The sequence below is a fragment of the Zonotrichia albicollis genome, chromosome 2 (genome assembly GCF_047830755.1).
Source record: "Zonotrichia albicollis isolate bZonAlb1 chromosome 2, bZonAlb1.hap1, whole genome shotgun sequence".
Classification (NCBI taxonomy): domain Eukaryota; kingdom Metazoa; phylum Chordata; class Aves; order Passeriformes; family Passerellidae; genus Zonotrichia; species Zonotrichia albicollis.
Window position 1 is genome coordinate 101,281,120 of NC_133820.1, and position 25,404 is coordinate 101,306,523.

The 25,404-nt window shown below is 42.5% G+C and overlaps 1 protein-coding gene across 50 annotated transcripts in view; it reads right to left on the minus strand.

Annotated features, from left to right (window-relative positions):
* The window catches only part of LOC102067133 (uncharacterized), a 41,541-nt gene that overhangs the window by 13,206 nt on the left and 2,931 nt on the right, over positions 1–25,404 (minus strand). For 3 of the 50 annotated variants that reach the window (XM_074535837.1, XM_074535830.1, XM_074535831.1), the window contains exons 1-4: positions 18,811–19,447; positions 18,272–18,381; positions 11,920–12,001; positions 2,981–3,066 (exon numbers count right to left, since the gene is read on the minus strand). In XM_074535837.1, the coding sequence (XP_074391938.1) occupies positions 11,927–12,001; positions 18,272–18,381; positions 18,811–19,393 (768 nt within the window). In that variant the 5' untranslated portion in view covers positions 19,394–19,447 and the 3' untranslated portion in view covers positions 2,981–3,066; positions 11,920–11,926. Of the gene's footprint in view, positions 1–2,980; positions 3,067–11,919; positions 12,002–18,271; positions 18,382–18,763; positions 20,895–25,404 lie in introns of those variants that run through there. The other 47 variants (XM_074535842.1, XM_074535843.1, XM_074535827.1 and 44 more) reach the window with 44 other exon arrangements.

The window sequence follows — 25,404 nt, forward strand, 5'->3', positions numbered from 1 at the left end:
TACATCCCTGGGCAGCCTTTGCTGGGACAGCAACAACAATCTTGGAAGAGTAACAGGATAATGACACAGGTGACAAAACTCACCTGAGAGGCTAAGAAAACACCTCTTTGCAGAGCTAACCTGCAATGCTCACAGCATTGCAACTGCAGCCACCACTTTGAGAGGCCCCCGAGAGCATCACTGCTGGAATTCTGGGGAAGAAGGGATGCACAGTCATATTTTCCCTGACAGAATACAGGGCTCTCTGTCTGGGGGAGAGAAAGGGCTTTGCTGAGCTCACCCAAGGACGAGAGGGCCCTATGGCTGCACCGAGGCCCAAAGAGTGTGCTGTCAGTGCTGCCTTGGAGGTGGGAGCAGATAAGGCAGAGCGCTGACACCCCACTCCCCACTACAGCTTCTGGCCTCACCTACTGAAAGCAAAAACAAAAAAAGCAATAAGAGGAGACCTACACCAACTTCTCAAGATGCTGTAGCAGGGAAGCACAGGCTGACCAGGCCTTGAGCCCTTCATTCCTTTTTCAGTATGTCAAAAGTAAAAAAATTCGAAGTACAGCCCTGATCCACAGGCTCCAAATGCCACTCTCTGGACTTCAGACAGGTGACAGAAATAAAAGTTTTTAACAGAGCTTGCTTCAGGAGTGCTGATGTGTTTGGGAGCTGAAAAAGAGCTGTCAGCTGACAAAATGATGTGGGTAGTTAAGGATACAAGTTAGGAGAGGCATTGGCTATGTAATTAGCAACAGCAAAAATAAATGCAGCTCCAAGCACACAAGCAGGTACACGTGCAGAGCCAACTTGGAACTTGTAAAAAGCCTATTGTTTCCATACATAAGGATTTGCAAACAGACTACTGTTTCCATACATCAACATCTTCGAACTTGAATTTTTCTTGATCACATTTATTGCCTTTTCCTGATTAAAAGGAAATTACAGAAATCCTTTTTTTTCCCCTTAATTTTCTAAAAGAAAGAAATCAGTATTTGACTTCTAGCTCTTGAAAATTATTGACCAGAATCTTGTTTGGCATAACTCAGCTTTGCTATCATAGAATCATAGTTATCACAGAATTGTTTGGGTTGGAAGGGACTTTAAAGACCAACTAGTCCAACTCCTCTGCCTTGCACAGCTACACCTTCCACTAGACTAGGATGCTCAAAGTCCCATCTAACTTGGGCCTAAACAATTCCAGACATAGGGTATCCACAGCTTCCAGAGAAGCTGTGGATACCTGTTCCAGTGCCTCACCAGCTTCTCAGTGAAGGATTTCTTCCTAATATCTAATCTAAACATACCCTCTTTCAGTTCAAAACTAAATTGCCATCTACAAAGCAGAGCATCTTTACTGAGGCTTAAGATTTTCTCCCATATGCTGTTTCTTTAGAACAACTTGTCTTCCTCTTTTCCTTTTTTTTCCTTTTTTTCCACAATATGCATCTGGTTTAAGGTGACTTTTTCTTTCCCAGCATATGGAGCAGAATGATTATGATGATTTAGATTTATTTTAAATCACAGCCTATTAAATGGAAAAATAAATGCTAATATGTTGATATTGTTTACTTCTGAATGAATTATTGATATGAATGAGTAGTTGCTTCTATCATAATCAGTCTTTATTAAATGAATATATTTTGAATTAGAGATCCTTAATTAAGAAATCACATTTTTTTTCCTGAAAATTCTTTCCCTGGTACTAGTATAAAAAATACCTTACATTACTCTATGGAGAAAAAAAAAAAAGGCCAGTGAAATTATTCTATTTTTTATCTTTTCCTTTGCTCTGTGAATTTGGCAGTGCTTTGTGCATATTCCCTTTCACTGCTTCTCTCCTCTAATCAGTTAAGTGAGGCTCTTTCCCCTCTGTTGTTTGTGTGGATCTGTCACATAGCACCTAGAGACAGAAAAAACCATTTTAAGAAGGAAAATGCAAAACACAAAAACTAAAGGATTGAGGATCAGATACCTGAAACTCCTCTCAACATTTTCTTTCAAGCTGAGCACGTTTCAGATTAATAGTGACTCTTTAACATAAATAATGATCTAATGAAATAAATATGAAATAGAAAGAATCATAAAAAGAATTTTACATTTAAGAATGCCATCTGTGTAACACTTAGCCTAACAATGAAATCATTTCAGTGCCAAAACAGCTCTCTCTGCTTCCAGCACAAGTTACAGGAGAGGGTAATGGCTTTGTAAAATGGCATAAAAGTCTGAGCTCAATCACAGAAGGAACACCTGGGTTCAAACTCACTCTGCTTCACACAGACAATGGGTCTCACACATGAGTTTTGAGCTCACCCCTGCTAATGTTTCCACCTCGAGTCATCACGAATTTTTCACAAAGCTGACGATTTTTATTGCAAGGATATAAGATTTTGCGGGTCAAGGTGAGGGAATCTTGCAACAACGGATTCTCTGCTTTCCAGCTGTGGAATCCAGAGTCAGTATTGTCTGACTGAAGTGCACAGGACTCAGAAACAAGACCCTGTGTAAGTACATCTGTCACAAGAAAAATTCCCTCATTCCCTCACCTAGGACTTAACACCAGAGCAGCAATCAGTTTGGGACCAGCGTCCTAAGCTGCAGGTCTGTCTGGGCACGCACCGCGTCGCAGAACGGAGACGCTGTTTCTGTGAACAGGGAAGCCAAGCTCTTGCCATGTGCAAGGCGGCGCAGCAGAGCCATGCAGAACACAATGGAGATTGTTTGTTTATACCAGCCAAAGAGAAGGGAACATATTTGTTTTGAGTGAGCTGTGTTAGAATACATATTGTTGTATATGCCCCAGCCTCATTATGCCATGCTAGTCTTCAATATGGATCAGATCTTAAAACTGCTCGACATACTGAAATAAATGTGAGTTCTACCCACAGAACATCTCCAGACTTAGGCCTCATGTCTGTCAATGTCATCTCAAAAAAACAAATGTTCAAAGAAGAAAAACAACAAAAGTATCTTAGAGACTGTGGAGGATGCTCACGTGTGGTAGATGCCATTCAAGGGTATGCTAAGGAATTACTTGGAGAGAGAGAAATCCACATACCAAGACTGGAGAAAAGAGTGGGCCTGAAAAAAAGGAGAGAGAATTAAGCTTCATGAAAGAAATATTTCTTATTTGTATTTCAGAAGTTCCTTCACATCAGCAATGAGGACGCATTAATATCTCCTCAGGTGGCAAAGGTGGCCACAGCACAAATTTTGCTTAAAGATATAATCGTGAGGGCATTCACAGAGGAAGAGTTAAAGTGCGGTTCAGTAAACAACCTGAAGTGCTGTATGCTGTATTCATATAAGGAAAGGTATGAGCCAACGGAGAGAGATGTTCAGCTGCAATCAAAGAGGATCTAAGCCTAACTGAGCGCTCACATGACAGTTGGGATCATTTCGGATCCCTTCCAATTGAGATAAAATAGCATCAAAAGCAGAGAGGTTTTTTTTTCTTTCTTTTAAGGATGAAAACACAACATCATTAGTCAAATTTACTCTGAACTTCCACCTCCTCATGTTGATTTGTACTCAGGTTCAGTAAACATATCTTTCCATCAAGGTAAATAAATGTAAAAGCCCATCAGTAACTTAATTGCTTAACGATGGATGCAGTGTGGGGTGTAACAGTGTTTCTGACTATACTGTTCAAGTTAACGACCTCTCAAAAACACCTATTATACAGCTTGGCAGTAAAAAAAAAAAATCTGTTCCTGCTTGGAAATCTGCTTATAAAATTTCAACCTTTTTTTCCTGATGTTGGGGACGGGGTGGAAACCTCTGAGGACAATTTTTCGGGTGTAAAATGGAGTTTATTCATTTGAGATGCCATCCTTTGTGGGTTTGCATGACCCAAGAAAATTAGGCTCAAGAGAAGTGGAGAATCCACAGTGAGGGCAAAAGTTACACAGCCTGGGGAAAACATCTCCAAATTAAAATGCTCATGGTTCTGAGTGGGACCATTTTCTGGGACGGGTAGAGGGCTGGGTCTGCAGATGTCAGGAAGAAGCCTGATCCCGCATGCGTAGCACACACCTAGGGCCATCTGGAAAGGTGCCCTCCTCCTCTGTCCTTGCACACCTAGAGCACAGGACTGAGGGCCCATGAGAGAAAGCAGTTGTTCCCATTAAAACCAAGGTGTTTAATAGAGGTGAAGGCAAAATCAGCTCTCCAGTGAGAGAACAGTGAGGGTGGAGGGTATGCCAAGCATCTGAGAGTGAAATCTGGCTCACGGTGGGCAGGCAGGCTCAGTGCAGAGGCACAGCTGCCAGCCTGACATGATGGATCAGAAAAGCTACTAAGGAGCTGTGAGAGTCCGGGCAATTGAAACAAAGCAAAACATGAAAAGGCAATAGGTCAGACCTTCTTTGCAATCTATCAATTAAACAAGCATCCACTTCCAAAGGAGTATGATGTCCTAAGCAGTAGACATCCCAGCACGTGATTGCTACTGTGATGGAAGGACAGGCTTACCAAAAGGAATTAATAATAATAATTACTAGTAGTGTTAATAATTTAGTTGAAATTGTTCTTTAGTGAACCCCTCTGAGGAAATAACATGGTTGGGCATTTTGGCTTAATTCTATAGTCCCATAGCAGCTTTACTCAGCCTGTTTAAAAACAAAGGTGTGTTCAAATCTGTCCATTACATGGGAGGCTTGTGCCAAAATCTTGCCCTCCTTCAGTTAGGCAACAGTGGTGAGTGCCACAGAGTTGGCTTCAGCTGCTTTCTCCAAAAACCCTGAAGCTTTCAGAAACATTCATTTCTGCTGGCATCACTCAACAGCTCATTGTTAGGATTTGTACTCATTGGCATGCAGGAACTGAGACTGATGTACAGGGTGATCCAGAGTGACAGCCTTCAGCCCCAAAAGTGGATACCTGCTTCCCTTAGAGTCCAGCGACTCACACTTGACTCAGAAGGATATATACAAAAATTATCTTTCCTCTCTCATTCGTGTGTACTAAAGCTAAGTGTGTTCAGCCAAATTAGCAATCAAGCAAACTGTGCATGCAGAAATCTGCACTTGTACAAACTGTGCATTTTTTTTGTAACATTCCAAGATTAAATATCTTGACAAAAGATGAAAACTCTTTAACAAATTTGCCCCTAGAGAAAAGTAACATTTTTTTATTCCATTTACTGTCAAACGACATATAGTTGAACACAGTCCTATAGGTTGATTTGTTGCTTTAAATAATGTCACTAACATCCAGATATCAATGTGATGGTACAGAAAAAAAGAGTTCACATTGAGCTAGATTCAATTACAGACCTAGAAATTGAAATTAAGTCTGATGCTACATGCTTAATTCATGTTTGTGTGACGGAGAAAGGGAGTATCTGGTTTACCTTGAATTTCCTGCCTTAGTGTGGTGAAAACATGACCCGTCGCATTAATTAAAAAATAGTTTACAAATGTAACTTAAGTGGTATTGCACTGGCAGGAGGAGACAAACACCTTTTTGTCCTTGACATGTTATGTGATATAAAGGAAGCTGTTCAATAGCTTTTTCCTCGATTCCAAGGTAGGTCTTACAATTCCCACTGAAGAACAGGAACAAAGGTATGATGACACTTGACAATGAGAAGCCAAAGATTGTGCTTTACTTAAAAAAAAATTTAAGCATTTATCCCTCAAAACCCATAACCCTCTTTTGACCACACTGTTTATACAGGTGCCTATAGGTAGCTGTCACATATGTTATGCAGGTCTATATTTATCTAATTTGAGCATTTTACTCAGGTTGATATTTTCACGTTTAATACCCCAAAATACCATATCACAGCAATGGACTTTCAACCAGCACACATTTGACTACTGATTTCACATATGTGGCTGGGACTAACTTTTCTCCTAATATGGTGATGGCACAGGCACTATTTAAATGATTCCTGAGCCTCGTAAATATACACCAGATGTATCTTTTGTAAATGTTACATTTTTCAACATCTCAGCATTTGTGAATAGTTGAAAGCGATGCCAGCCATGCTTTAATGGGGCACAGAAGCGTACTGCATTCAAAGAAATGGCATACCATTGCAACAGTCAAAATTACAAGTGCTGTCAAAAAGCTACATTTTTGCTTTATTGATTAGCACCAGGTAACACAGTGCTTCACATAATACCTTCATATGTGCCTCTTTCAGCTGATGATGTTTCTCTGCACATGGGCAACACAGAGAGGGATGTGGAACTTCCCTGGGGCTGCTCTGGGGAAGGAGAAGGGCAGAGGGGCCTGGAGAGTCACATGAGGCCAGAGGTGGGGGCAGAAGGGCTGGAGGAGCTGCCACTCCCACAGCCATGGTCACAACCCACTGCCATAAGGATGTGCCCACCATCCCAGAGCTGGGGAGGGAGCAAAGCTCACCTTCCCCACAGGTACTGATGCAGTTTGAAGCTACAACACTTTTTCCTGCAGCTCAGGCTTCTGCTGCTTGGTCCTCCCTTGCTGCAGAGGTAACTCAGCACCAGGGAGAGGTATCTCTGTTAGGGACCTCTCTGTGAGCACAGGGCGAATTCAGCATAAGAAGAAGCCACCTCCTGGGCTTTTCCAGACCTCTCTTTTTTCCTAAGCCTTTTCCTGGCTTTCCTGTGTCATTGCAGAAATCTCACAGAAGACCCAGGAGCACTTGAGTAATAGGTTATGGAAAATGTGCTCTCTGCACCTTCTACCTCCTCACACTCGCCCATCACCACCACGTCCAGACTGCCCCCACGGTCTCCCCGTTAGCACCAGGCAGTAAAAGGAGCTGTCAGAAATCAGCCATCACATTTGCCTAAAATTGCAAATTTTTGTGGAATTTGTTCCCCAATTCTCTCACAGATAAGAGGAAAGATCTTTATAATATTGCACAATTACTATTATTTGCAAGGCAGAGTGCTTTTGCTCAGTGAATTTTGTGCTGTAATTGCACCATGCAACCCAGTTCAGCAAATCAGCTAAAATCAGAGCTAGGTGACACAGGACAATAAACTTAGAGGGAATGGACTAGACATAATGCCCCACTACAAGTATTATTTCCAAGTTCACAGGCTTGCAAATTAAAATGTCCCTGGACCAGTGCCATAAGAAAGAACATTAAAAATCAGGGGAAGAGGTCTGGGCATCTGTTAGAAGAATCTAATATATACCAAATGTGTATGCTGAGCTTCTTAGATATATGCATTGCTGAAATATAGCCTATGATTAATGTAAAAGCAGAAATATTTTAATTGTATTTTTCCATTTGATATTCAAATGAAAAAAATATATCTTATTAAACACAACACTTGGCTTTGCTATTTTAATAAAAAATAAGTTGTTGAGGAAAAGAAAAGCAAAACTACTGATACCTTTCCTTATGATGATCAAATGAGCCTTTCATGTTTGTATCTTATACTTCACTTTTTAGCATTTTGAGGCAAATAGCAGATATCAAAACTTAGTAAATAATCAAAGACTTATTCAGTTTTCCAAACTGTCATGCTGCTTATCTTGTAATAACTGATCTCTTAGGTAGCATAAGCTATTTAATTGCTACTGAAGATTATTTGAATGAAAAATGAGACGACATTCTCCCTTACCCCTCAAAAAGACAAAACTATATTCTTCAAAAAGACACATGCCGACAGATAGATTCTGATCTCTTCTACACATGCACAAGTGCAGTAGCTAATTTTACAAGATTTGATAGGAGCTGTGTATCTGAGATTACACCCTGTCCTCCAGACTGCACATTCCACATGGAAAATGACTTAATTTGGAAATAAAATTTGTTGCTGATAAATCCAGACTCTCAAGTCTCCGGGCATCCAAAGAACCAAACCTATTAAATTATTGTAAAAAACAGCTACTGCATTTTAAAGGGACTTTTTACAGTGTTGGCAAAGTGCGTATTCATGTATCCCCCCTGACATGATAGACTGTAATGGTTCCAGTCTGTCATGTCAACCATCTGCATATTAAACAGTCCCTAAGTACACATTGACACAGCAGACCCTAATAGCTCTGAAGCCGTAACAATCTATTGAGTCAATAATATGCATGTTAAAGAGCATCTCCTGTACTTCCATCAATATCTTTTATCTTTTCCTTAATTTCTATCTTCTTTTTATATGTATATTCAGAGGTAAAGTTTTAGGAACCTTTATCCTTTAATGTGCTGCCACAGATGTGAAACATGTGGCACAGAGAGGCACATGCAGTAGCAAAATCCTTCCCTAGTATTGGGGCCAGACCTTAAAATAAGAACTGTAATATTTTTACACTGACAGCATACATTCTTCCAGATAAGGTGGAAATAGCCCCTCTTTTCTGCTGGGCTGGACGCAGCAATAGTGAAAAGCCCGGGAAAGGTTCCTGATGATTTCATGGGCTTTGGATGGAGCCCAGTGTGATGATACTCATTTCCTATTATGCATTTCCTTCTAATTAAATGAAATAGGTCACAGGGGGAAAATGAAACAAAAGACAAATGTATTTACTTACAGTAATATCAACCCCCCAAAAACGGCAATCAAAAACAAGAGAAAAGATAATACAAAGCATACTGTCTCTTCATTAACTTGAAATCATGTCTGTTACCACAGTCTTAATTCATTCCTGCATGATCTTGGGATCTTTTATACCATGGAAGAGGGAGACTGTTATTTAAGCATAAGAAAATGGAGATTTTACTTCTTTTGTCTAAATAACTGGAGAGAAAAATTCTAATTTTCTTTTGCTTAACTTCACCGTACCCTGCTGCAATCGTTTCGCTCCCTGATTACAGGACTTCCCCATATTCTTCCAATCTTCTTGGTCTCTATAAGCATCACAATTTGGCTTACACATTTAAAAGTGAAACCAAAGTACAATTTGTCTTTCCAAAATGGAGACCTAAGGACAGGGAGGTCACCTGACCCTATCAGAAGATCTTAGCTGTCCTAAATTCCCTTCTCCTTTCCATTAATTTGATACCAATGTATCTTTGATGCACATAGTGATTTATTCCAGCATATTCTTGATAAACTTTCACTCCAGTGAGAACAGAATCATGGTACTCTCCCTCTTGCTTTCCAGGAGTGTGCAGTTCTTCCTACCTCTGCCTTGCACCATTCCATGTCCCCAAGGCACACTGGAGCAGATCATCTACTTCTGTGCCTCATTCTGCACAGCATCCCTTAACAGCATGACAAGCACAGAAGGCACCTGCCTTCTATGAAGTCCTTGGCAACATCTTGTAGCCAGCAGGCTTTTCTTCCCATGTAATGGTAGGGAAGTGGATCCGATGTCCACATGAATGCCCAGGGATTTGCCCAGCCATGAGGCATGTCCTCAAAACCTCAGACTAGTGCATAAACTTCTTCTTATATGTGTTGTCTACTGTGCGTCTTATCAGGACAGGACTTTCTAAACTATGAATAACACAGTACTCAAAAGGCCACAGTAATCACCATTTGACCTTTTTCACTAAAGATCTTGCAAGCAGATTTAGTTTTGGGCAGGATATGATTTTCTTCCTAAATGAAAAAAAAAGCTATTTGAAAAAACCTAAGCAAATGAACAAAACCTAAAGAATGGGTGCCATTAAAACAAAAAAAAAAAAAAAAGAAAAACAAAAGTCACTGCAAGTCCTGCTATGTTGCCTGTATTTCCTTTAGCTGAGGGAAGCAGCCCCAGTGTAGCTCTGGAAGCGCTTGTTCCTACAGAAATGGTTTGTTGTCAAGTCCTCTCTGTGATGCTGCAATTCATCACCAAATTATATATGAAGCACAGTCCTCTCTCTATAATATTATGGGTACAGCTATGTCCATTTGAGGAATATAGGTCCTCTCTGGACCTCCTGCAGGAGCTCTCCTGCTATTCACTCTGGTACTTGCTGCAGAGCAACCCAACAGCCTAGACCAGTCCAGCTCTGGTGAAGGCTGTAACATCACACAGCAACCACACAGCAGGTCTGGATAATTTATGACATCCCTTCCTCCTCCGACACTTCTGTTTGTGCCTGATGAACCTTTTAGGCTTCCCAGAACTTAACAGAATTACCAGGCAATGGCAAAGAAGGACAGGAGGAGGGCTGCTGGCCCTGCAGGCAGAGTCCTTTAACAAAAATCCTCTGCACCAAGGGTTACTGGTAGGTCACACTCACTCTGGATGGCAGTGCTTCTGGGAATTGTTCCACTGATTTAAGTGGATAGGTTGCCCAGTCCAACTTCATGGACTTAGAGCAACCGATACCTGCCACCAGGCGAAAGAAGAGCCACCAGCCTTGGTCTGTAAATGAGATCAGTAAGGGAGATGAGAGGAGGGCAATGAAGGAAACATAATGCTGTAGGTGAAGTGCTCCATGTTCCCCCAGCAACCTTGTGTTTGATACGAATGTAAGGTGGGCTCGCTTCCTGCTGCCTCGTCCCCCTCCTGCACAGCCTGTTCCATGCCCAGCTGCAGCTGAGCCTACCCCAGGCTGGCCTGACCCTGAATGGAAAAATTCCCAATTACTTCAGTGAAGAGGGCTCTGTGTCATCAGACAAAGGCAGGAGAGCAAAATTTGGGTAGGCTATGATTTCACTGCCGGTGTGCATAGGATGTCTCCTTTCCTACACAGAGGAACGCTGGCCACCCTTCCCACTTTTTTGGTTCTCAGTGTTCATCACTGCACCTGGAGTTATCTCCCATTTACCAAGGAGTTGATTTAAGTGTCTGACTCAGTCACATATGTTTGGCTCCCTTATTCAGAGTAAGATTTGGCCTACTAGCTGTGAAAACAGCTTATATCACATGTGCTGCAAAGCCTAGCCAGAACAGGCTGAATAAAGGATGAAGTTTAATCATGGAAATGTTGACCTACAAATAGAGAACAAAATGTTAAACCACATGGTATAGGGTGCTGCACGCCCCAAATATCAAGGAGAGATAAGAAGAATTGAACACATTTGGAAAGTAAAGCTTACTGTTTGGGATTTGGTTGGTTTTTTTTTTTTACTTTTTCTTTCTGCATATTCGGAGAGTCAGACCCACACTGTTCCCGCTCCCAATGACACCCTGGCATCCGAAGAACAACATAACACCCACCACAAAATGCTACTGCTGGCTGGCGCCGTCTAAAGCAGCAAGGTTTGGTGAGGGAGGTGAGACTGCCAAAGGCAGGAGAGTGGGGGAGTCACAGAGAGTTGGACCCGGCCGCCAGCGTGACTCCAGTCTATGGGACCTGTACAAACTGGGGAGAGGTAAATGTGACGAGGATCAAGACCCCTTTCATCTTGTGTCCTTGAAAACTAGACCTGAGTTACCTCTTACAGCTGGAGAGTGGGGGGATGTTGTCATTATTTACACACCACCTTTCAGCTGGGACATCCTCACCTTTGTGTCTTTCACACAAAGAAGGGCAGTGTTTTTGTCAGAGAATCCATTTCCATTTTTAATCACAACCATCACACAGACAGTTAATCTCATAGGATGGGAAAACTTTGTCATAGGCTTTATTTAACATAATTTTGGGCATTGCAAAGGACAAAGAATAATTTTTTTAATCAGTCATCTTGCTTTCAATAACTCGCTGGCTTTGTCTTTAGGTACACTACATTTTAAACAAATGTAGTTAACAGCAGCCGGCCAGGCCTTACTGACTGACAACTGTTCTTTACAGGATTTCTATGTGCCAAAGAGCTGGACAGTAATATCCATTTGGTATTCATGGAAGGTACTTGCAGAACAATAATGACAATAATTGCTTCTGATTCTTGTGTTTACAACATTGCCAAAGTATCATTAGAGCCTTATTTATAGATAATAATGCTTATTAATCACACATATTTGAATTTTGGAATGTATTAGATTAATATTCGTTTGTAACTTGGTTCTGTACTAATGCTATGAAAAGCACTTTCTGAATGCTGCCCACTGGGAAGTGCTTGCCTTGGTAAAGTAAAAGCATCCAAGCCATCTGCAGGTGAGGGACAAAGGGCATACCTCTTCCTCAGCAGGCAAACACCAAAGCCGGACACGCCAGTTCCAAAAGCAGCTCCTTTGGATTAAAATCAGGGGCAGATGCCTGAAAAAAAATACCGTGAAAGGTGTGATTGTAGTGTTGTTCTTGAGCTTGCTTTTCGATGCACTATGAAAAGGTTTGTTTTCTACTGCTTTATAAAGAAACTGGGTTTGGAAGGTGAGGAATAGATCCATCTATCATCTCACTCTCCAACAGCCCGTTCTACCCTATGGGTGAATTTAGCCTGGACCTTAGAATTCCTTATCGGTCAAGAGGTTGGCAATGAGAAATATAGGAAATATACTGCAAGAAAACACTCTTAGTTTTGGTTATTAAATAATTCCAACTCTATCTCAACACCTTCTACAATTCAATAGCATGATAGAAGATAAGCAGATTTTTTTTAAAAGACATTTTCAACGCGTGAAAGTGCCACCCAAATCTAAATACCAACTGCCCTATATTCACATCCTCCTTTGTTTCCCTGCAGCTCATTACAATGGTGAAAAATATACCAAAGCAACTTACAGTACCAAACTATCCAATTTTTAGTGTGACCGGCTCCATAAATTTGTGTTTAAATAAATAAATTCCAGAACAGTGTAGAATGTTGTATTATTATAATTATTTTAAGATAGTCCTTCAAGCAAATTTGCAGAGGCTCTGTCAGCTTAGAGACAACATTTCCATCTGTTTGGTTGGGTTTTTTTCCTTTTTACCCACCGTCGATGCAGTGTAACTACTCTAACACCAGAAAGTAAAGAAACCAGGAAGAGGGGAAGCGGGTGTTGTTTTTTATTCTGTGTGTCCATTTTGTGGTTTTTATGGTGCTCCCTGCACATTGAGGATAACCTGTTGCTAAGTGTCACAGCCCCATTGTCTCCAGGGATCTTTTACACTGACAGAAAAAAAAGAAATAATTAAAATGCAAAAGCTTTAAATTGTGAAGAACACTTGTGGCTTTACCGCAACTCCCCCAAGCTGCCCCTAGCCAACATGTTTTAACTCACAAAATTACAATGTGATGTTGCCCCTTTAAAATGTTTCACCTATTAATATTCCAGTGTGCTTTGCTTACTGTTTTTAGAAAATGCCAGTATTGAGGTTTTCCAGGAATTTCAAACCTATCAAGACAGTCAGTGCTGAGCACAGTCCAATCATCTCTAACTGAAGCCAGGATTTGAAATTTTAAAAACTGCAATAGAGAGATTAGATACAAAACCAAAGCGCAAAGTTGGCATCGGGATGTGGAGGGAAGCCATGTCCCTATGGGCTCCGCACAACAGAGCAGCCCTCCCATCCCAGAGACCCCAGCTCCTGCTGAGGGCTGTGGGGCCAGCTTGTCTTGGGCATTGCTGGGAGGAGGGTCACGGCTTCAACCACCACTTTCAGACAACGGAATTATTTCTCAAATGTGGGCACAAGGGGTGTAAAGAGCTTTGGAATGTTCCTTTCCCAGTTGCAGCTCAATACTATGCAGTCAAAACAGATCCCAAAACTTGAAAGTCCTGCGCTGAGGGGACTTTGATCAATAACTAGTCATGGGTTTTGGTTCTTCTGCTAGTCCTCTTCTGAAAAGAAAACCCATAGCCCCCAGTGCACACAACCTGCTACAGCATTCACTGGCACAGAAGCATGTGCAGATACCCTCCTCTCCCCAGCCATTGATGGCTCCCCGAAAAGTTTGGTATATTTTCCTTAGGTTTCAGAGTGTCACAGTGCAAAAAGCTGTCCCTCTAACAGGTGTGTGAAATCTGCATCCTATTCTTTCCTAATAGTTATGAAAATAGCTAAGAGATTTTAGTACAAGAATCCTAATTTCAGAAAGGCAAATCAGCAGTTTACAAAATCATAATTCACCCTCTGCAGTTTACAGATTTCTTATTTTCTTAACTGAACAGTGAACAATGATTTCTATTGTTTCTGTCTTTTTTTTTTTTCAGGGCAGTAGTGTTTTAATAATTTTTTTCTACCTCGTAGAAGAAAAAGGCAAAGCAAACAGTTATCACATGAGGAAAGGTACATTTTCATTTTATATATGTATAGCTAATGCTAAACCCACACAAAGATAAAAACAGACATTTCCAGCTATAGAATTTTACTATTTATTATAGCCAGACTTACACAAGTCAAATTTCCATGACATTTGACTTTCTGAAGAAAAATTGCCACTTTTTTTAAATACTGAGTTTTCACAGTTCTCACTGAAGTTAAATGAAGGCATGAATGCCCAATACCCTTGAAAAATAGTCACTTTCCTGCAGTATCCCTTCTCTGTTTCTATCAGAATCCCCAGTATGAAAAAGCTGTCCTTCTTGCACAAAATAAGTAGATGACCAAATAAACACTGCTCACATGCACCAGAAATTTCAGCATGAGTTAGAGTATGCAAAACCAAGTCCCAAGTAAAATCCAAGCAAACAAGCAGCAAAATGACCCTCCTAACATCAAGTGAATTTACTACAAGTTGCATTTTTGGATTTGTAGATATGGGATAAGAAAATCAAGACAGAAAAGTTTTGACTGGCTTGTTCACTAACCATATCTCAATAGTAACAAATGATTAAAAAGGAAAATTCAACTGGAAAAGTTCTAAACATAGAGGAAGTTTCATAAGTGTCTTTTTGTAGTATCATTTTATTTGCTATATTTCTCACTAGGACAATATTACTCTGCTTGTATTTAACATTGAGTTTATTGTCAAATAATTATTCTTTCGGATTGCATTATTGTGTATTTCTTCCTCCAGATATGTATCATGAACATTTTTCTTTCTTAGTTTTATATCATATATAACAACTAAAGCCTGGAATTTGTACCTTCCCATCACCTTCATAGAACTGTAAGATACAAGCAGGAATAAAAATAAAAACATACCTTATCATCAAGTAGTATGCTAACCAAAAGGAGAAAAAAAAAGCTTTGTGTATTTCTAAATAGTCCTCTAGGAGTCTTATACTTCTACTACATGCTATATATGGTTTCTCCCCCTGTTATGACATCTCTGATTATTAAAAAAAAAAACTTTCAAAAATGTTAAGGCACAAACCTTTGTATGAAATACTTTTAGTATGCTTTTTATTCTGACAAGATTAATAATTATCCTATAAGCATGACACAGTGTTTTAAAATGTTTTTTCCTACTATGAGTTAGGATTGTGCGCATAAATGTGGAAAGAAAGGTTATTTCACAGCAGAGAAAAGCATATTTAAACAATGATTAAATGGTAAAGCCGCTTAGAAGGGAAAAGCATGGGTTTTTTCTCACCACAGTTATTCTGAATTTAAAATACCCATAGTAAGTTTCCAAAGGACACTGGGCATTTGTAATGAAAACACAAGCTACTGAAATTAATGAGAGATAATTGAGAGAACCATAGCAAATGTCCCAGAGCTTTGGCCAAAACTGGACAGAAAAAGATCCGCTTGTGTAGCAAGTGATAACTGCGTGCCCTCCCTACCAACACCACTCTGTCGTCTGTGGCACCTGCAGCCTGCTCATGGTGGGAGCAACTGGCTCTGTGGGAACCAGTCTACAGACTAACCAGGCTTTTGCTGTCCTTCAACAAGACACCTCACAAGTGCTGACAGTCCTCATGGCAGCCTTAAGTCTTTCCAAGAACACACAACTGCCCTTTCTGCTAAACTCACACACATTCAGCACTTCCCATTGATGCAAAGACGCAGGTAAGGGGTTTTTGATCATTCAAAATGCTCAGTAATGCATGTCCTACTTATCAGTATGTAGTGACCACAATTATTGCTGGCCTGATTCACTAGCCAAAGTGTGTAGGATGTAACCCTTAGACAGCCGAGGCATAAGGGCAAGATATGTGTGGCACTCATACCTAACTCCATTCACGTCATATAAATGTAACAATAATCTCTCCATTGACATTAAGGCCTAACAGAAATATTTCAGGGAGCAGAATGAGAGCTAGGTCCTGCTCATTCCAATCAAACCAAACTCCACGTAGCTTCAATGAATGGGACAAGCAAGATTTGGCCCATCTTGAGCAGCACAGGTTTGGCTTCCAGATGCTGAGCTGTACCCACTCGTTGGAGAAGGACAGTGAAACACTGGAGCCAATAGACCTTGAACTAAGGAGAGGACCAAGGGTAACACCTTGTCTGCACTTGAACGGATGGCAAGGCAAGGAGTAGCACCCAATTTGCCCCTGAGCTTTAGTGCTGGGCTTCAACCATGGTACAGTCTTTCTACTAACTTTACTTGAAGGAGTAATTTTAAAATAATTTAATGCCAAGTGCCAGAGGGCCCACTTTTTCACAACATTAAACTGAATCACATCAGCTCCCATTCTAAATATAAAATATGATTGCATTACTTGACTTCATACTTTTTATAAAGGTCCCATTGTGGTGGGGTTTCACAAGGTATAAAAGCCCATACAGGTATTATGGGCCATATCAGTCCATTTCATCTAATTAATCATCTGCTTAAAAATGTTTTTCTTGAATCATAGTAGAAAAAATAAAATAAGTGTTCTTTTTTATCATTTCCAAAATTAAATTTATATTCCATAATGACCATATTTCATGTGCAAAATAACAAGATATGCTTACATACCTGACTTCTCTCCTTTAGTGAGTTGCTTCATTTGTAAAACATTGCATATAAGATTAGAACCTAAAATGAATTACTTGGTTTTTCTTGATATGAAATCTTGTTTAAGTTCACAGCAATTTTAAATATGATACATTTAAAATATTAATATTTCCCATATATTATTCACTGACTTTCAGGTTTCATCTCAAGTTAGTGGCACTTCATATTTCAAAGGAAGAACTGTTTCTTTTTTTCAGTACTAATGTTCTATTAATTCACTTTGTAATATCATTCTGGTTCAGACAAATAAAATTGCTCTAAATTGCTTATGCCAAGAATCGTGCTAAAGTTGTTGGCACTATATAAAATTCCATATTCCATTACTATTTTATAAGTTTTTTATATCAGTGGCATCTTTTTAGGCATAATTCACAGTCCCATTTAGTTAGTTCTAGAAGGGCAAATACACGCAGAGGGATTTTTATGCTGAGATGAGGGTGTATGAAGGTATTTACTGCAATGTTTGAAACTAAAGTGATTTTTGCAATGTACCAGATACCAACTCCCAGTGAACTACCTTAATGACTTTTCCTTTATGAATATTTTTTGTTTTGGGCAGTTTTCTCTTCCAGCATGTTTTTTATCACACACATGTATAAACACATACATATACACACACATACATTTGTGAAAAATAAATTTGTGTGCATACAGAAATACTTGAAAGGCCTCATATGCATATTATGCAACATATGCCATTCATGTATTCACTACATACAAAAAGAAAATTCATTTTATAGATACAAATAAAATATGCTAAAGAAGTCCTTAAAGGACCCATAAACTCCTAACCATAGATGGATTCTTCATCACATCCAAAGAACTGAAAGGACCATGGATAAATCCAATCTTTTTATATGTTCATTTCTATTTTATACTTTTTACATAAAGTCCACGTGGCCTCATAGCTATTTCCAGGGATGAAAGTTACACCTGGATAAACTGAAAACTTTAATGAGTAATGCAGCATCTAATCCGATGAAATGCCTTGCTGAAGTGAATAATTACTAAGTGCTGTAGCAAAAGTAGCAAACAGCAGTAAAATCACCTGTAAATAGATGTGAGGAACTATAAATACACTTTAGCATTTGTATAGTTGACTTTCTCTGACTGATTTCTCTCATCAAAATCAGATGTTCAGGAGTCAGAAATCCAACTCCAAGGAATGCAGATTAATACATATATATGAATATATAGTCTGTGACTAAGTTTGCAACATTGTTAATAATGTATGCCCCTTTTCTAATGCCTAGTATTTGCTCCCTCGGCAATTTTAAAAATAAGAAAATTTGATCCAACTCTTTCAAAAAATAAATTGCAAAATAACTGATGCAAATCCCTGTCACTTGTGAACACAATGAAATTATACAGAAAGGAGCAAATGCAGGAGAGGCTCCTCGTCAAAAATAGAAACGAATGCCCTGTTCCTATACGGTCCTCAAATGGCAGAATTTTGAAACATGGATTAGACCTCAAATGCAAATTAACTTCGGAAGGCAGGGAGAGGGGAAAAAAAATCAGAGACATACCAAGTCAAACACTCCTTTTCCTGCCTATCTCGTCCGCAATGGTAAAATAGGCTAAACAAAACAAGTGCACATCAAGATACAGCCAATTAAGGAATAGAGAGCGGGGGGAGAGGGTGGAGAGGAAGGCACCTCACTGAGCACATGGGGAGTGGGAGCGCAGCATCCCACCATACCTACCTTATGAGTGTTCAAAGGAAGACAACTGGGGTAAATTGGAGCCAGCTTTGATTTTTGCCATCCGGTTGCACCCGGGATGCGGGGGAGTGGGGTGGGGCAGAAGGGTCGGTCTGGGCGGAGGTAGACGGGTGATAAAAAAAGTGGGGCTAAATACTGAGCGAGGGTGCCGAACGCTATGCAAATAGTTGGTCTTTGTTTGTCGTTTTATTTTTTTGGGGCGGTGGGGGGTGTGAGAAAAGGCACCGTCAGCGGCGAGGTGAGTGGGTCCCCGCACCGTCCGCACACGCGCGGGGGAGTCGTGCGGGAGCGCCGGCGCGGGGCAGCGCTGCCCCCCGAGGGGCGCGGGGCCGGGGCGGCGGGCGCGGGGGCTGCGCCTTCCCGGGAGCAGCGGCCGCTCCAGATGGGGAGAGAGGGGATGAGGACACCCCTCCTTCCGTCAGTCATCGCCTCCCTAACCCCCCGACCGCTCCCCCCCCGTCACGGCTGCCTCACCGCTCCCGGCGGCTCCCCGCTTAGAAATGGAGACCGGCAACTCTCACCAGAGCTCACCCGCATCCCACGGTCCTGAGGAAGGAGTTTGGGGCGGCGGGGGGAAGCGAGGCGTGGGGAGGGGGGTTGTTTGAGAGTGACGGTGAGGCGAGGAGGAGGAGGAAGGAGGAAGGCTGGGAAGAAGGGGGTGGAGGGAGACGGCTTCTGAAATGGAGCCAGCCCAAACGGGAGACGATGCTGGAACAGGGGCTGCGTCATTTCGGCGTTGGGAGAGGGCTCAGCTCCCCTCCGCCGCTTCCCTGTCTGCAGGCAGGGAGGACAGATACCAGCAGGCCAGGGCAGGGTGCGGGGCGCTGCGGGGTTGGGACCACCTCCGGCCGCCCTTCTCCGCAAGCCCCCGGGGCCGGGACGGGAAAGGAAAACCCCACGCTGGGAAAAGGGATAAGCCGCCTTCGGTCTGCCTAGCGATGCCAGAAAAGACAGGGGCAAGGAGAGGACTCCGGGACTCGTCGGCCACAAAGCAGTAGGCAGGACGGGTGTGGGGGGGGCGAGACGAACGGGGCCCGAGGCAGGGCCAGCTCCCGCGGGGTGACAGGGTCCCGGGACGGCGAGGGTAGGAGGAATGATCGGCATTTATAACGCCGGGGGAGGCTCACAGCCTTTCAAAGAGTTTCAGCTGGGTGAGTGGAAATGCCTTCTGCCCCTTACACATATGGAAGCACAGAAATCTTGGGGGGGGGGGGGGCGAGGGGAGAGGGAAAGCAAATTTTCTGCTGGACAGTGGATCTCTTTGAGCCTATTGTTATGTCCTATGGCAGCAATTAAAAATAAACTTTCTTTCTGCGGAGAGGAAGTAGCAGAGACTGAGGGTCTGAAGCTATCGAGTGGCCAGCAGCTACCCTGATCTTTTCTGGCCCATGCCAGCAGGGTGGTGGCCTGGCCCTGTGCTGAAAGACTGAGGGCACAGTATGCTGCATGTCTGAGACTTAATAACCGGCCTGGGAATACCTTTCCTTCCTTCAACTTTTCCCATCCAGTCCAACACATTTTCCTTCTGAAGCTCATCCCCTCAAAAGCTTTCTAAAGTCAGCTTCAAATACTCACGTTCACATATTTTTAATTTTTTTTTTATTATTTTCATACCATCCCTGAGGTCCCATGTTTAAAAAGCAAAGCTGCTCAGTGGCTTGAGACCACAGGTGCTATCATGGAGGTCCATAATGAGTATCAGTAAAAAGCAAGAGAGAATTAAGTCCCCAGGCCAGATTATAGTGCTGGTACACAACCATGTACAGCCTTGTCCAAGCCTTCTACAGCACCTGCCACAGCAAAGTTGTTGCTTGCTTGTGAAGTCCTGACAATATTGACCATAGTCATTATTGTTACGTGCATAAATATTTTAGCTTCTTTTATTACTCTGCACATGTGTGTGTGGGCAATATCTGTGTACATGCTCATACAAACACATTTATATCTATGTATATATTCAATAGTGATGGGCCTGTTAAACTGAACAGTGATTTCTCTCCTACAGATAGTTGTATAATACACACATAGTGATGATACCTAAGGTGTTTGGGGGTGGGGATGCATAATATCTTATAAATTTGAAGTTTTTATCAGGCAGAGCAGATTACTTTAAGCGTTCAATTTCTCAGCGATCCAATTTTATTAGGATTTACTATCATTTGTGCTGCACATCCCTGGGGAAATAATGCTTTGATTAATGTAATCCTGGGCTGGAATCCGCCACATGCCCCTCTCCCAAGAGAAGGGCCTTGTTTGACAAACAAAAATAGAGCAGCAACTATTGCAATCTGCACTCACCTTTCGCAAGCACATAGACCCACATGCACACACAGACACAAAATATAACCTTCTCCTCCCCCCAACCCCAAATACAATAGCAGCATCTCAAAACAATGTGCACTTATTCATTTACACACAATGACTCTGATTCAATGTGGGCTGTACAGTCCAGCCCTCAAATGCATAGAGATGGCCCAAAAAGGATTCTGCTCTGTCCCCCGCTGAGAAGCTGAAGCATCTCTGGGAAGCTCAATGCTTCTCTGTGTTCCAGGCCCTCCTTGGGCTCCCAGCATTTCTGCCTCTTTGTTTCCCACTGCAGGACTTGCCACAAACCGATTTCAAGTCTTCTCCTTCAGACCCAGGGGCTGGAGAAGCTGTCCCTCCAAGGCTCCCTGGCACCTACTGGGGGGACATGTACCTCTCTAAACGGGCCCTGGTAAGTGAATCACAGCCAGGCACTCTACTCAGCTCACAGGGCGAGTGGGGGAACCCAGAAAGCAACATCAAAGAGAAAGACTTGTCACATACGTTTTTAAAGGGAAAAAAAGAAGTATTCCTCTGCCTTTGGGGGTTGCTGGGGTTTGAGCATCTTTGTTCCAGACACCACCACCGGCTCCCCCCCCGCGGCTCCTCCCCCCTTTCTGTTTGTGTCAAAGGCTGGCAGGAACAATAGCGTTTAAACAGAAGTAAATATGCCCAGATCAGAGCCCAGCCCCAGAGAAAGGGAAAGATTTCTTTATATCCCTAGGTGAACTGGCCGTTGTTCCCCCTTTTCCTCCTTCTCCCCTCTCGCCCACAAAACAACGCCTATTCCCGGCAGCCCAAATAGCAGTTTAATGTTGAATTTCTTCCTTCCACCCTGCCGGAACAAAGCAGGTCCCTCTGCGCCTGAGGAGGACATACAGTGTCACAAAAAGGGCTCTGGCAGCACTCGGGCCACTCTTTCCCAAGTCCGGAGTAATAAATCCAGGGGAAGAAGGAGGGGAGGGATCTACCGTCTGGAGATAAGGAGGGATGCGGTTTGCGCCAGGGTTTTCAATAAGCTGCTGCTCTCTCCTTCGTGTTTACCCACTGACCCCCAATACGGTGACTCAGCGATTACAGAGCACTGGGTGCCTGCGTGTGTAAGGGTGTGAAGGGGAGCGGGGGGATTTCCTCCCCCTTTTCCCTTTCTTTTCTTTCCTGATGAAAAACGTTGCAATTACATTTCTGCATGCTGATCAGAGAGTTCAAATAACAAGCCTTAAACGCGTTATCAGGCTCTTGTTAAAAAGGGAAGAGGGAAGTGAAGGGGGGAACAAATCCAGAGGTATATGCCTGGATGTATGCATACCTATATAGATACATATTTAAATGACAGACTGCTACAAGAAGAGATGGGCCGTTGTTCGGACCGAGTGTCTTCACCCCAGCAGATGAGGAAAGAGCCTCAATTTAAAACACCAACCAAACTAGAGAGGAAAGCAAGACGTACAAATCACTCCAGGGAAAAGTTATTTAGACACAATCTCTAGATTTTCCCAGTGCAAACTGACTTTCCTATCGGGTTTGATCCAGTTTTCCTGCTCCTCTTCCCTCTCCCACCCCGGGGGGGATCCACCCCTATTTCGCGTTCTCCTTCTCAGAAGTGGCTCCTGCCGCCCCGCCCGAGAGGGCGTTTGCCGGGACCTTGGCGTGGCCGCGGCCGGTTCCGCGCCCGCGGAAAGGCCGGGGGGGGGGGGTCGCCCCCCGGGGACGTGGGGTGGCTGCGGGCTTTCGGGTTCCAGCCTCCGCCCACCACACTGCTGCCCCCCTAACTCTTGGCAGGCGGCGAGAAATTGTTTCAGAAGTCGGGCGGTGGGGCTGAATTTAGAGAGGGGAGGAGGGAACAAATGCAAGGAGATGATGAATAACTTTAACTTTTGACTGTAGGAGTCATGATGGAGTTGAGCGAAGCTGCGGGGAAATATGTCATTTAATCCCAGGGCTACTGAAGTCCCTTTTATCAAACGTCGTGATGCTGGAATTATACTGCTGTAAAAGGGACTGAGTACTTAAAAGTATCCAACATCAGGCAAATGTATAGATTGGAGGAATGGGTGTAAAATGAAGGCACGTACAAACTAATCACAGGACCGTGAAAACCCCAAGAGGATTAGATAAATATAAATAGATGTGCATTAAAAAAAAAAAAAAAAAAAAAAAAAAAAGCACCATAAAACTCTAGCTGCTGTATTCACACAAGGAGAACAGACAGCGTGTGCATGTTTGTGTGCAATGCCAAAAAGAGCAGCCTTAAGGTTGACCTACTGCAATCTGCACCGAGCTCCTCAGACAATAGACAAGTTCAAATGTCAAAAAATCTAATAATAATAACCAGAGCTGCCAAACTGCACGAACTGTTTTCTGGTGTATCACAATTATTCACCCTCACATCCACTAAAAGACTTCCAGTCCTTATGCGTGTAAAAGAAAATCTATGTAATGCATATGGATTTTTTTTTTTATCACATGTGAAACGCCATTGAGATGGCAAGCACGCAAATCGGAATGATATCATGTCTAATAAAAGCAGGGCTAAGGTTTTCACAGTCTCTTTTAAAAGACTCCAACTTGTAAATCCCCTTTTAATGTCGCTACATGCACAATTATTCTTATTAATAAAAATCTACATGTTCAAGGGTCTGGATTGAAACTATGTATCCCCCTGATTTTAACATCGGTGGGAGCATTAGGTTTCCATCATATGTAATGTGTCTACGTTGGGCTCAAGTCAACAGATAGATTGTTCCATTCATTTGGCAACTCTCATTACAGTCCGTGTGAGGTGAACCCTGAGCAAGACACGTTGGGTAATATCAAAATTATGCAGCTGGGAAATAAAAGAATCTTGCCTTGCATGTGCAGTTCTGTATTATTGTTCTAATTTATTACAGAAGCCGAAATGCTTTGTTATGCTCAAAACAATAAATAAGGTTCCGAGTGAAGCCTTCAGAATAAAAGGTATGGATAAATGATCCTCCTGCCTATTGTGTTTATCGTTATTATCGTTAGCCTTTAAAAGTAATCTGTGTATTTTCCTATTTTCTCCAGATTGGTTAGTGTAATATCCCTAGTGCAGCTATCAACGTGGTCATAAGAACTATGAACTACAGCGTGGGTAAGCTTGCAAAACCCAGAGCAGATCGCATTAGCCAAGAACGCTACATATCTGGAAGCCAGTCAACTTCACGTTTGCAGCTGACTGCTGTATTATGCACGAATGTGTTTTACATATAGCAGACTGTATACGGAATATGTCTTTATGTTTAACATTTTAATTTGTAAATGCTAATTAGGCAGTTGGTCTCCACGGTTATATTAGTACATACCTAATCATTTCCCACTATAAGTAAATGAATACTAAATACAGTAAACACTTTCTTTTCACTATTTCCATGACAGTATCTCTTCTACATCCATTTTCCAAAGGCGTCCATTAGGACAAAATAGGGATTTATTTTAAAAAGGGAGAGGAAAAAAATGCACTCTGTAGCACTCTTACGATTGGGGTGCCACGGCAGGCATGGAGCCGGCAATCCTGGCCGGACCGGAGTCCTCCAAAGGCAGCTAGAAAAGTTTACTTTTGCCGAATTAACTTGTTGCTCGTTTTAGCGTTAGTTTTTCTCTCGCTTGCGGTACCTAGTCGCCTGCTGCTGCTAACTGGTGCAGGCACACAGCAGAGGAGCTGCGCTTCTAAACCCTGTTTTGTTTAAAATATAACGCAGGTTACGCTTGGAGGATCGGGGGTAGGGGGGGCAGAGGAAAGCTGGGGGAAATCCGCTCAATCCCGACCCCGGGATGATGAACTTTGCTGGGCTCTTTCAACTCCAAAACCCGCCCGCTTCACAGGCGAGGGAAATGTTCACTAAACTGCAAATCTCAAGAAAGTTACCACGTTTCTGAGGAGAATTGAGCTCTGGAAATATGTTTTAATAGTCTGGAATATTCCTAGCGCTCATTGAGCCAAACGCGGTAGGTGGAAAGTTTTGTTCATGTAAATATCTCAACCATTTTACCTCACGGTCAATACACACAGAGATTTGACTCCGTTTTCCAAATGAAGCCCCACGAACACTTTAAATTAAAAGTGTAGAAAAGTGTAATTTCTTGTAGGTCGTTTTCTGTCTTTGATTACTTTTTTCTCTCTCTCTTTTTTTTTTTTTTTTTTTTTTTTTTTTTTTTTTTTTTTTTTTTTTTTTGCTATGCATGTGTTAGGCTTTTAGGCGGGGAGTTCATCTTGCCTGGTTCTATCATATTTATGGGCTGTGTGATTTCCAGGGTTCCAATTGGTCTTTCCTTTATGGAGGCAAGAAATAAAACTTTCCTTGTAGCACGGAAACTGCTGGGGCTCCACCACGGGGAAACAAAGTGGCTCCAAGCTCCCGCCCCCGCGGCCACGGCTCCCCGCCCGTCCCGGGAGGACGCAGGTGCCTTGCAGGATGCTGCAGCCACGCGGGTCCGCCCGTGCCCTGTGTCCTGCCCGCGGACGGGGGCGCGGGGCTGAGAAGCCGCCGTGTTTGAGCAGGAATTCCACCCAAAAAAAACCCAAAAAAACCCAAACAAAGAAAAAACAAAACAACCCGCTCCCCACAAAAATCCCGAAAACTAAAAGCCACCAACTAAATTTCTCAGTTCTGTCCCCTCTTAGCGAGGGAAGCAGAGGAAAGGAGTAAGGGCTGAGGGCAGGCGCGCTCGGGAAGGGACTGAGACCCGGGCTGTGTGGAGCTAAACTGCGGTCGCTGCCGATGCTGTGCTTAGTTGAGGTCGTTAATCTGAGAGTGTCCCGGACGGCGAAAGTTGTGCCGGGTGTGCGG